The sequence below is a fragment of the Macrobrachium rosenbergii genome, chromosome 9 (assembly GCF_040412425.1).
Source record: "Macrobrachium rosenbergii isolate ZJJX-2024 chromosome 9, ASM4041242v1, whole genome shotgun sequence".
NCBI classification, from domain to species: Eukaryota; Metazoa; Arthropoda; class Malacostraca; order Decapoda; family Palaemonidae; genus Macrobrachium; species Macrobrachium rosenbergii.
Genome location: NC_089749.1, coordinates 8,007,662 through 8,021,268, shown reverse-complemented (window position 1 = coordinate 8,021,268; position 13,607 = coordinate 8,007,662). Strand labels below are relative to the sequence as shown.

The following is a 13,607-nucleotide window of genomic DNA, read 5'->3' as shown; positions in this document are numbered from 1 at the left end:
AATTAAGGAAGAATTTAGTAAGTACAAGTTGGTGAAGAACAAATGTTTCGTAGAGATAAACATAAACTGATGAAATGACAAAATTTAGACCGTGATTTCTTGGTATCAAAACTGATAGCATTTCTATAAAAAAAAGTAGTGAAAGTACTTTTTCGAACGAGTACAATTTTTTTTACGACAATGAAAAGACACCCAGTAGTTTTAAAACGTGTATAGGAATACATTTTTTATAATTATTTTACACAAGTAGGGAGCACCACACGAATATTCATTTTGCAAAAGACATGATTTCTCTATTCCAACTATTAATAGCAAGATGTTTTAGTGTACGACTAAGATGAATAAACAAATGCATAAGAATGCGAAGGCCATGGTTAGAGAACAATGCATTCTCGGGTCTCCTGATTCATTGCTTAGAAATTCAAGTCAAGTCAGGGTACAAGGTAGACTGTAGACAATGTCAGAATTGTTGCTTAAGTTTCCCTTGTTGGAATGGAATGGAATATAGAGAATTTAGGCCAAAGGTCAATCACTGGAACCTATGAGGTCATTCAGCGCTAGAAGGAAATTGAGAGTAAGTAGGTTTGAGGAGAACCTTTCGCAGTTGCGCTTTGAAATAAGTGTTAGGAGAGTTTGGGGGGGGGGGGATAGCATGATAGAAGAAAGATATGAAAGGGGGCATAGTAAGACGAATGAAAGGGGTTGCATTACTAAAGAACCTTTAGTAATTCTTCAGGCACCCCGTGAGGTGCAATGACTGTAGTTTCTCTTGTTAATGGCTTGTAAGTTAAATAACGTACAGTATGTGTGTACGTACTTCAACCTTCTGTAATCGAACAGTTTAATATTACTACTGAAAATGTCATAAAATAAACGGAAGCAAATCAAATTGAATGAGCCAAAGTAATTTCGATTAATGTATATAGGCCTATGCACATTGGTCTACTTATAATAGTCGTTCCCCTGATAAGTTTGTATGTATTTATGTATCTGTGTGTGTATATATGTACGGTAAAGGAAATCCGTCTTATCAAGATATTTCCCCGGGACGTGGAAGCCTTTAAAATATATTTACTGTACAGTATACGCCTAAGCATATTGGTCTAAATAAGCTGCTTAGTCCTTCCACTGATGAGTCTGTATGTATGTATGTATGTGTGTATGTATGTAACGTACGGTAAAGGAAATCCGTCCTATTGAGACATTTCCCTTGTAGAAAAGGGAAAACATAACAGACCGCTAGGGAGACCAGAACCAACCGGTTCTTTCCGGCAAACGACCCAGCAGCGAGAATAGGTAAACCGCATAATTATGGAGCCGAGAAAATGAACAGAATGTCTTGAGTTTTCGTCTCCTCTTTCCCCCCTCCTTCGATGCAAATAGAGAAATGACCTTAAAAAGGAAAAAAAAAAAAAAGACTGTTACCGTGTTGTTCCCGTGAGGTCTTAAAGACTTTACATAGCCTTGAGTAGTTAAAGGAACCTTCGCCCCCACGTGTGTGTGTTTTACAAATTCGGTTCATAAGCGCAGTCGTCTGTGAGTTTTTTTTTTTTTGTGTGTTTTATTATGAATGTTCGTTCAGGCTTCAAAAGGAGGAAGCACGGAATAAGCACTGGGCGAATTTCTGCTTTATCATGCGTCAGACAATTACAAAAGTCTGTGCAAACAGTAAGTACATCCGGTGTGACTCTTTAATTTTCTAATTATTTAAATTGTCCAAAGGAAATGACCCGTTTACACTTCCCTGGCTAATCATCATAATTTAGAGTGACTGTAGAATGACGTAATATTTAGGCGTAAGCTTTTTAGTTTTCCGTTTAAGTCGACAAAAATTCATACCTTCTCTGACATGGCGTCATAGGCCGATACGTCATAACGATCATACCGCTGGTCATATTTTGCCGCTTTCCATACCTTGGGAAGTCCAAATGTTATTTGTTATCTTGTCACTCGAGCGTTTTGTTATCGAAGAACGGGCAATGAATGAATGACTGGCCAGAGACGTAATGTAATTATTTTTAGTTCCAGCATTTTTATCTTACGAGTATATTACTTGCATTGGTCTCGCTGCAACGAACAACTGTATAAGTAGGCCTATGTAAATATTTTAGTTGGCAAGGGTTATCCGATGCTTCGGACCATTCATGACACTTTTCTCGTATGAACTAAGGTGTTTTATTACGTAATGCAGTAAATGGACATTGTAATCGTAATGCAACTTAGAAAATAATGAAAGGTTGCAGGCTTAATGTCTCGGAAATCGACGCTTCTTGTCACGCTTTGAACAGTTGGTCTTCAATAAGGAATTCGTGACAGATGTTAAAAAATAATCTTTTAGACACATGTGTCTCATGATAATCATTCGGGTAGGCTTATTTTAGACATGTGTCTTATGATAATCATTTGTGAGGGCTGTGACATGGCTATATTTTTATTGTAGAAAGTGTCTTTAATATAGAATGAGGAGCCGTTTCATGGAAAATCCCCACTACTATTACTAATAGTACTAAGGTTATGTGTTATCAAATGAACGCTATTAGTTTCCTCCCTTAAAATAGGCTAATTTTTCGAATGATTCTCATTTCCTAACGTTACGGTCTGCAGTATAATGTTATAACGGTTTGTTTACCTTTTTTTTTTAGAATTCATACTTTCTCTAACATCATTAAAAATTTTGCAGAACCTATATATAGGCTTAGGTGGTTGCATATTTGGTATCTCAGGTTTATGTTTCTAGTGTAAAAGAGAGAGAGAGAGAGAGAGAGAGAGAGAGAGATATCTCACAAAAAGTCCAGTGTAAGGTAGTAACAGTGTGTGCATGTGTATGTATGTGTGTGTGCGTGAGAGAGAGAGAGAGTTGTAGCGAAAACTGCAGTCAAGTAGTGACAATTTGAGTTGCATTAATGATTTCCTAGTTGCACCATAATCATATTGCTGTTGACAACGACTCGGCATATTCTCGAAGTACTAGTTATCTTAACAAGATCCACAAATTCGAAAAATCAAATCGAGTTATTAATGAAAAAATAAAAAAAAATTTATCTAATTTGAAAGTAAATTTTGAACTTCTCTCCAACATTGTCGAGTGAACTAGATGACACGGAAGTTTGCTGAGAGAGAGAGAGAGAGAGAGAGAGAGAGAGAGAGAGAGAGAGAGAGAGAGCATATTCCTCTTTCAATCTATGCTATCTTCAGAGTACAGAATACCTTTCAAAAGTTACAAGAAATAGCACAAATGTATCCGCACTGTTATACAACAATTACTGTTGTGTACCCAGGAACAACAGTAATTAGGAACTGCAGCAGGTGTATGCAGTTGTGTGTGTATGTGTGTGCGCGCGCGCGCGTGAGTGGACGCGTTCTTGCGCGCGCACACAAGGCGTTGCAGTTATGGGACTAGGCCAAGCAACAAATAGACCAATTATCGTTATTAAATATCCGATTATAGTAAGGATTTACTTTACAGTTTGTAGCAGTGAAATGATAGGATTCCAAAAATAGGATCATGAAGTATCCTATGAATAAGAAGTCCTATATTAGTCCTACAGTAGGACGTTCTTTAAAGTCTGTAGCAACGAAATGCTAAGATTTTAAGCCTAGGTTACTTCAGGGTGCTAAACGCAAGAATCCTATTTGTATGATTCTTACGGCGCATATCCTTCTGAAAAATCCTACACGTATCCTCGGGACACGCCCCGGCCCCGAGGGCTGAAATTGACCGATATATAATATATAACGTTGCTTCCTTTTCAGTCCGCAAACCTTCGGCTTCAAAACGGCGCCGTGAGGTTCAATAACCTACAAGTCAAGGACTTCGGATTGTGAGACTAATGATAATTCGTGATTCTTCTGTTTCCTTTTTTCTAGCTTCTTTTTATCAGTAGTTTCGGAGTTCTGGGTCTAAAGTCCTTTGCAAAAGCGTCCTTTATTTATAAAGTAAAGCTAAAACCAATAGGTATGTTACCATAGTCTAATATTTATTGTAAATTCAACTCTCTTTTTTTTTTCTACCGAGAACTTTCTCCCAAATCAGCCAATCTTCCTCTTCTTCTTTGAAAATAACCAAAAACCGCTTGCGACACTTTCTCGCTTGTGCACTTACTCTATACAGTTTTAGCAAGTGTTCTTCGTAGTTCTTCGTTCTTTATGCATTCATCGTCATTTATTCATATTTTCCTTAAAAAAAATATGCCATTATTCACCAATTCTTTGATGCATTTTAACTAACACATTCTTGAATCTTCATAGGCCTACGATACTTAACGCCATAAACCTCGCTCCCATTGGCTTTTGTGGTCTTATGCTTGTTAATGAACACTTTTATCTCTCTTCACCTATAAAAGAAACTTTTCCATTATCAGTTTCTGAAACTCGCTTATCAGTCATATGACTAAAACACCGGTCACGACTGATATCCGCTCAACATTTTAAAAATCTACCTTGCAGTCACTCACGCTCACACTCGCCTCTTATCAAAGTGAACTGACACACATTATTTCGCCATTATTATAGCTTGTTTTTTCTGTTCAAGATTCAATAACGGTAGGAAAAAATGGATGCATTCATCTTCAAAGCATATGACTAGCATTGCGTCCGTTTCCGCTCTCTTGCGCGCCATTGGTGGGTTACGAAGTCCGTTATTGAAGGCTTGGCTTCTCTCTCTCTCTCTCTCTCTCTCTCTCTCTCTCTCTCTGAGAAATTCTGGATTCACATGAAGCGTTTTAATAGTTTGTGCTTCTTTCAAATTTTGAAGTTCATTAACACAACTTGATGATGACGGTGGATTCTATAGGCGTTTTTGCCGTTTCGTGTCTCCTTAAAGATTCTAGTTTTCTCTGTAACGTCTTGCTTCTAAATTTTTTAATTTAAATACCCATTCTGAGTAGTGTTTAAACACTAATGACCAGAGAGATAGGCCTACTACAGTTTGCTGGTCCCTACCCTAGACTATATTGAAAATGGAAGGATTGGAAGGTCAGATTGTCTGCATATTTCAAGGTCTATGAAGGCTGACATGCATTTGCTTGGTCAAGAAAGCGCTTGCAGTCATGCAGCCCTCCAGGGTGACGCAAAACGTTAGTACTAGGTTCATAACCTCGTCCTGTGCAGTACCACTTGCTGACATGGTTACAGACATAAAAAAAAAAAAAAACTTACTCTGACCACATTAATAATACTTCCATCAGGCAGTGTAAAGTAACAATGTGTGGCCGGAAGCGCGGAAAATTGGCCCTACCCAAACTTATACTTATACATTCTTGCCCAAAGTGACTCTGTGTCCTCCACTGCACGGAATCCTGACAAATTAATCCCTCTGGCGTGAAGGAATCTCCATTGTCCGGTTGCAGAGAGGAGAGATGCAGACGTATAACAGTGCTATCAGAGTGAATGAATCCCTGGTTTTGAGATAGAGAACTCCCATTTTTCGAAAGCAATTCGTTTAGCCTAGAGTGTATAGGCCTACGGAAAAGGAATAAGTCTAGACTTCATCCCACCGAAAGGCAATCTAGACGAAAATAATAATTTTTCTCGAAAGCAAGCGCTTGCCTAGAGTATATAGGCCTACATAGGGCAGACGTTTCATAGAAGACTGTAGTTGCCACCCACCAAAAGGATATTTGGACGAAAATGAGTCCCATTTTCGAAAGCAATGGCGTGCCCTAGACTGTATAGGCCTACCAAATGAAGGAATTTCACACAGTACCTCAGTGCTCGTGTAGTTCAAAGTCAGAATAACGTAGACGTCATTTTAAAATCGACAACTGAAAGAGATAACTGTGTAGAATTGGTGAAAGTGTGTTGAGGAGGCAGAAAGGAAATTTAGAATAAAATAAGTCATTGTTTTTTTTTTTTTTAAACCAAATCCCTGCCCTAGAGCACATAGGCCCACAAGAGAAGATTCTTGTCTCACAGAAGACTATGTTCACGTAGCTCAAAGTTAGAATAACGTAGACGTTTCAGAGTCGAGGAATGAAATGTAATTACGTCGAGTTGGTGAAAGTGTGGAGGAGTCAGGTACGGACCATTTGAAATCGAACCAGGAAAGAAGCACAAAAAAGCGTTTCTAGCCCCAGGCAGGCAGGCAACAGCAAGAGCTGACGCTTCACTGAACTGCTCCCAGAGAGAGAGAGAGAGAGGGAGCCTTCGTATTTATGTTTATAGCTTTCGTCTTCTCCCAAAGTGAGCTTAGGCCTAGACATGTACAACAATGAAATTCAATTTGACCTATTTGTGCATTCGTTTTAAAGAGAGAGAGAGAGAGAGAGAGAGAGAGAGAGAGAGAGAGAGAGAGAGAGAGAATTTCAAAATTATGAAAATAGGAAGGTAATACGTTAGGCCACAAATGATGAATGAACAGGTTTCCGGGAGAGAGAGAGAGAGAGAGAGAGATGATGATTGAACAGGTTTGAAGAGAGAGGAGAGAGAGGAGGAGAAGACGCTGTATAAATGATCTGAATTGACAAACACACATTGTCTGACAGAAAATGCATAAATGCATGGAGGAATATGCATTCAACTTTAGGCCATTGCTGCACGGAAATGCAGCCCTGCAAACAATTATTCATTATCATTTATTTCCGTTCATTGTCCTGACTTCTCTTCATTATATATTTTTTTTCATTAATATTGCTTTGCAAACTCTGAATGCAACGCAACGGGAAAAAATAAATTAATAAATAAATTAAGGTATCTCTCTTGACAGTAACATTTCTCGAAGGCAAGTTTCATCTTTAGTGTACGAGAGAGAGAGAGAGAGAGAGAGGTAGAGAGAACAATAGCTAAGATTTCGATATCAATCTCAGATCATATGCTAGCAATCCTACATATTATGTTGGAGAGAGAGAGAGAGAGAGAGATGGAAAACAGCTGAGAATTTACTTTCATCAATCACAGATCAAACGTTTACAATCCTATATCTTTAGTTAGAGAGAGAGAGAGAGAGAGAGAGAGAGTGTCTCTCAAATTATCTCCATCACAGATCCAGAAAAATAATTATCATTCTCCTCTTCTTACGTAAACACTAAAAAATTAAAATAAACATGATAATCTGTGACACTTTTAGATCATTCACAACCGCAATTATACTTTCCAAGGCTCGTGAATTACTGTCTCCTGTTTGTTTCAAACTTTCCTCTCGTTTTATCACCTTGGAGGCGTTTGTCAAGTGCTCAGAGAGTTGATATGTTGATAAATAATTGAATTAATAAATAATTCGTGTATTTTTGTTATTTGTAAGTTGATATATCAATATATTGATAAATAATTCACGTGTTCTCATCATTTGTAAGTTGATGCATCAATACATTGATAAATAACTCGTGTATTTTCTTCATGTGTAAGTTAATATATTAATATTTCAATAATTAACGTCACGCCCTAAGTTATTTCTTTTAGGCCTAGGCAGTGACTGACGCTGCTGTAATATTTTAATGTCGTTTAATTACATTTACTTCTTCAAGAATTTGTAAAGTTAAATTACGGATTTTCATAAAACATCTCCAAGAATTTCTTATAATTCCCTAATAGGCCTCATGTCTAGATCGCTGGCTTAGGCCTAGGAATAAAGAGGTGTAGTCACCACGCGTAACAATTTCTTTCTTTTAAGAATTTCTCGTTAAATTAGGCTTTTCAGAAAACATCTCCAAGAATTTCTTTAAATTCCTTAATAGGCCTCATGTCTGGATCGCTGGCTTATGGCTGGCACGGGCTCTTGCCCATCAGCAAACCCGCAAATTAGGCCTAGAACGCTAAATCAAACGATAATCCAATTGAGACAAATTGGTTTAGCCTTGTGTATGTGCGTTCGGCCTAACAAGCACCGTCTAATTTCATATTTCTTTCAAAGCACAAGCACTGCAGATGCTCTTTGCTTTGAAGAGAAGCGTTCTTTCTCTTTTTCAAAAGCCAGTAAATGTGAGCAGAGCGAAGGAAAGCAACGAATGATTGCAAGCACGGGGAAAGAATTGCACGTCAGCCGGTACGCAAATCAACCCACTTGGCCAGCGGTGTGGATCTTGCATCCGGCTTTCGGGGAACAAGTTGAGAGCGTCTCTCATCGTGAAAGTGAATTCCGGAGCTCTATTTTGATATGAATCCTCTAGAATTATAATAGGTGTGTCATAGGAAAAGCGTATTACTAACGATAGCTGCCATTGTCGAAGCTTATGCCAGGTTAAAGATGGCGTCTATACCTCGGTCTAGAGACTCTAGACGCATTTAGAAAGTCCGAACTTCGGGGAACAAATCGAGATCGTCTCTCATCGTCAGGGTGAATTCCGAAGCGCTCTTTTAATGCTGTTCCTTTAGGCTGATATAAATAATGCCAGGAAAAGCATCGTCGAAGCTTTAACCGGTGTAAAGATGGCGTCTACCTCGGTCTAGAGACTAGAAACTTGACTCATCATAGACGGAAACTTTTTTGTAGACGTTAAAAGCCGAACCCCTCAGCATTCTCAAATGACGTCCATTCCATATTTTTTTACCTCTTAGAATACGTCAATCATTCCACTTATCTAACACGAGCTATATTAAATCTCTTAGATAAGTTCGTTTGCTTTAGCTCTCTCTCCTTATCTCGTTGGTTCGAGTGCCTGAACCACTCCAGGTCGGAGGTGACGGTGAAACGCCGATGTTCTGACTAATGATGCCTATCGATTAAAACGGATATGGAGAAGAAGAGGAGGAGGAGGAGGAGGAGGAGGAGGAGGAGGAGGGAGAAGGAAATAGAGTGCCTGTGGTACAGCAAAAGTTGAAGAAGAAGAGAATCCGCGGTACAGCAAAAGTTAAAGAAGTAGAGCGTCCGTGATACAGCAAAGTTAAAGAAGAAGTAGAGCGTCCGTCATACAGCAAAAGTTAAAGAAGAAGAAGAAGAAGAACGTCCGTGATAACAGCAAAAGTTAAAGCGGTAGGCCGTCCGTGGCACAGCAAAAGTTCAAGAAGTAGAGCGTCCGTGATAACAGCAAAAGTTAAAGAAGAAGAAGAAGAAGAAGCAGAACGTCCATGATAACAGCAAAAGTTAAAGGAGTAGATTGTCCGTGGCACAGCAAAATTTAAAGTAGTAGAGTGTCCGTGATAACAGCAAAAAAGTTAAAGAAGAGTTAAAAGAAGAAGAAAATAATAAGAGTTTCTGTCAAACTGACATATATATAGCTGTAATAGCATCGCGTTAGCCCCAGCCAGTCATTCTGTATGTGTGTGTGTGTGTGTGTGTGTGTGAGTGTGTGAGTGTGTGCGCGTGCGTCAGGTGGAAAACGACGCAGATAAGACTCATCAATGACGCGGGAGTGACGTAACGTATTCAGCAACGTCTGCAAACCTGGTCTAGCTAGCTACAACCTCTGTACTGGGGAAATCTGACAGTCAGTCGCTTGTGCTGGGGTGACCGACTCACTCGCTGATTCCTACTTGTGGGCCTCCGGCAGGCAGTTAATAGCAGTTAGTAGTAGTTAAGAGAAGTAGCAGTTAATAACTATTACAGTTTGTGTGGTGACATTCATGTGATATACGAAAGTGTCTTGCAAGATTTGTTGATGGCGCTCATCGGCGGGAAGTTTCCGTTTTTCTACATAAATCGGTAAGTGCTTTCATAGCTCGCACACACTTACAGGCACTTGCTGAGAGAGAGAGAGAGAGAGAGAGAGAGAGAGAGATTTAGGTACCGTATATATATGTAAAAGTGTCTTGGGTTTTTTTCAAGATGGACTTCTTGAGTTCTGCCTCAGTTTTTCAAGTAACCAGGTTATTGTTACTTTTTTTTTTAAGTTATTGTTACGAGTGTTTTTTTATTTTTTTTTAAATAGTGGGTTTCTCTCTCTCTCTCTCTCTCTCTCTCTCTCTCTCTCTCTCTCTCTCTCTCTCTCTCTCTCTCTCTCTCTCTCTCAATTTATAATTTGTTAGTGCAGTTTCAAAAAAATTACAAGTGTTTTTTTATATTTTTTTAATCAAGAAGAACAAAGTTTTGTTATATATTTTTTTTAATCAAAGAACCGAAGTGTTGAAGTCTCTCTCTCTCTCTCTCTCTCTCTCTCTCTCTCTCTCTCTCTCTCTCTCTCTCTCTCTCTCTCTCTCTCTCAATTTATAGTTTATACAATTCTTTTATTTTTTTAAGGAATAAAGTTAACATTGTCACCTATACTTTGCCAATCACGTGTTGCAGATTTATCTACTTACTCATTTATCTGTTTAGCTATTTATTTATCTATTTATTCATCAATTTATCAATTTATTTACTTATTTATTTATTTATCAATTTATTTATCTATTCATTTATACAACTGCTTTCACTCGGAACGCAAATGAATTCCAACTCCATTTCTCGTCGATTCTCGTCAATTCTCGTCATTCCCGATTCCTGTAAATTACCCACGACTGGAATTCTGATCTTCACCAAAGATTCCGATTCCGTGTCATTATGGGTAATAATGAGGACGATAATGAGGTTGTTCTGTCATTTCCCGATTTTTGTATACCTGCGATTGGAACATGATTCTTCATCTTACTTCATTGTAAAATCTAATTTTATATCATTGTAAATGGTAATGATATGATTCTTCTGCTCACTTCATTATAAAATCTAATTTTATATCATTATAAATGATAATGATGTGATATTTCTGCTCACTTTCACTTCATTATAAAATCCAGTTTTATATCATTATAAATGATACTGATATGATATTTCTGCTCACTTTCACCTCATTATAAAATCTAATTTTATATCATTACAAATAATAATGATATGATATTTCTGCTCACTTTCACTTCATTATAAAATCCAGTTTTATATCATTATAAATGATACTGATATGATTCTTCTGCTTACTCTCACTTCATTATAAAATCTAATACTATTGTCATTATAAGTGATAATGATTTTGATGATAATGAAAGCGAACATATTTTAATTTTCCACCGACTAGCTGAGTCACTGTAAGCCAGGGGACAGTGCAGTATTGTTTTAGGAAAATATTTACTATAGTGAGTTTACCATTTCATATTATTATGAATAATAATAATAATAATAATGATAATAATAATAATAATAAAATTATTATTATTATTATTATTATTATTATTATTATTATTATTATTATTATTCCCAGCTCACATCTCCAACACCAGATATTTCTGATTACTTCTGTATTTTCGCAATAGCCGTGCAGAGAATGGGGTTGCAGGACCCATCGCCAGGGTATTGAGTTAAGGGGGGTTACTCCTATTAGGGTCCTGTAGGGTAGGATGAGTTGATTGAAGGATTTGACCTTTGGCTCCGACAGATTGGATTGCAACCTTAAATTGGACTTAGAACGGTATAGCAGTTTCTCTCTCTCTCTCTCTCTCTCTCTCTCTCTCTCTCTCTCTCTGTATATAAAACTGTATGCTACTTCGTCCAAATCACGCTTTCTATCTCTCTCTCTCTCTCTCTCTCTCTCTCTCTCTCTCTCTCTCTCTCTCTCTCTCTGTATGTCCAAATCAGTTTCAAACTCTCTGCTACTCATTTTCCAGAACCATATTTTTAATCCAAATCACTCTTTCTCTCTCTCTCTCTCTCTCTCTCTCTCTCTCTCTAATTTTCACAGAGCCATATTTTAATGTACAATTTCCGTCCCCTGTGCTTTATTTTCTTGATTCTCTCTCTCTCTCTCTCTCTCTCTCTCTCTCTCTCTCTCTCTCTCTCTCTCTCTCATGCACGCACACACATCCTGTTCACTAACCTGCAATTCAATTTAACCCGTGACCTTGAAAAAGGTTTTGCGCAATGCACAGGCAAATTTTCCTGTTCTTTTTAACCTGCGTACGAATTTCAGGTGGTCCTAGAACTCTTATTGCTTCAATTTTCAATCTTTTATTCCCTGCTTGAGTTTTCTTCAATTAAAATCCTTAAGGATTAAATCCTTCAGGTAAAGGATTCTGGCCTTTTATTTTTTAGTTTTCTGAACAGAAAAATATAGTGCCGGCTTTGTCTGTCCGCCCTCACATCTTAAAGACTACTGAGGCTAGAGGGCTGCAAATTGGTATGTTGATCATCCACCCCCCAATCATCCAACATACCAAATTGCAGCCCTCTAGCCTCAGTCGTTTTTATTTTATTCAAGGTTAAAGTTAGCCATAATCGTGCTTAAAGTTTCATGGGTCGCGGTTCATACAGCATTATACCGAGACCACCGAAAGATAGACCTACTTTCGGTGGCCTTGATTATTACACGCTGTAGCGGCTGTACAGAAAACTCGATTGCGCAGAAGAAACTTCGGCGCATTCTTTACTTGTTTATTGGTATGTGACCCATCACGAAAATCCGGGACATATGCACTGGTAATCTTATCTTAGAGATTACTTTCCCTTTTTTCTATCAGCAGTAATCTCCCGATTATTTCGGCGCCATAAACCTGACTAATCAGGATATTCTTCCGAAAGTAAGTGACCTCGTGACCTGCCCTCAAATCATTTTTTAGAATGTGACCCTGTTTTGTGTGTGAACTGCCCTCAAATTAGTTTTTAGAATATGACCTTGTTTTATGGCCTGCCCTCAAATCAGTTTTTAGAATGTGACCCTGTTTTGGCTATGACCTGCCCTCAAATCAGTTTTTAGAATGTGACCCTGTTTTGACTATGACCTGCCCTCAAATCAGTTTATCGAATATGACCCTGTTTTGGCTATGACCTGCCCTCAAATCAGTTTTTAGAATATGACCCTGTTTTGGCTATGACCTGCCCTCAAATCAGTTTTTAGAATGTGACCCTGTTTTGGCTATGACCTGCCCTCAAATTAGTTTTTAGAATATGACCCTGTTTTGGCTATGACCTGCCCTCAAATCAGGTTTTAGAATATGACCTTGTTTTGGCTATGACCTGCCCTCAAATCAGTTTTTCGAATGTGACCCTGTTTTTGAATGTGGCCTGCACGCATTTTGTTGTGAAGTTGGCGAGATGTTGTCTTACCAATTATGCTCAGTTGCACACGTGACCTCGGGGTCAGTTGATTTGCTGACAAAGGTCATCTTCTGTGAAACGGTCTACATAATATCTCAGCGTCACAGATTTTAAACAAATGCTGTTTATTTTTCGACCTATGGATTATATTTCTCTTTTCGTCTCTCAAAAATTGGAGATTCCGACTTTTATTAGTTTTCTGTAAAAGAAAACTACTGTGCCGGCTTTGTCCGTCCGTCCGCACTTTTTCTATCCACACTTTTTTATTTCCGCCCTCAGATCTTAAAAACTACCGAGGCTAGAGGGCTGCAAATTGGTATGTTGATCATCCACCCCCCAATCATCAAACATACCAAATTGCAGCCCTCTAGCCTCCTGAGTAGCTTTTATTTTATTTAAGGTTAAAGTTACCCATGATCGTGCTTCTGGCAACGATATAGGATAGGCCACCACCGGGCCTTGGTTAAAGTTTCACGGGCCGCGGTTCATACAGCATTATACCGAGACCACCGAAAGACAGAGATCTATTTTTGGTGGCCTTGATTGTTATACGCTGTAGCGGCTGTACAGAAAACTCGATTGCGCCGAAGAAATGATATCTTCTTATTTATGCCTGTTCTCTTTTACCGGACAGTTTTATCTTATCTGAGAAAGTTCAAGTAATGCAATGCATTAC

At 38.3% G+C, this 13,607-nt stretch overlaps 1 protein-coding gene across 3 annotated transcripts in view; it reads left to right on the top strand.

Moving 5' to 3' along the window:
- The first annotated feature begins 1,532 nt into the window (after positions 1 to 1,532).
- The window catches only part of LOC136841405 (sulfotransferase 1A1-like), a 22,165-nt gene continuing 10,090 nt past the window's right edge, over positions 1,533 to 13,607 (top strand). The window contains exon 1 of one of the 3 annotated variants that reach the window (XM_067108329.1): positions 1,533 to 1,668. Coding sequence is in view for 2 of the 3 variants with exons in the window: in XM_067108326.1 (XP_066964427.1) it covers positions 9,531 to 9,574 (44 nt within the window). In the remaining variant the exon portion in view is untranslated. Of the gene's footprint in view, positions 1,669 to 9,331; positions 9,575 to 9,605; positions 9,739 to 13,607 lie in introns of those variants that run through there. The other 2 variants (XM_067108326.1, XM_067108327.1) reach the window with 2 other exon arrangements.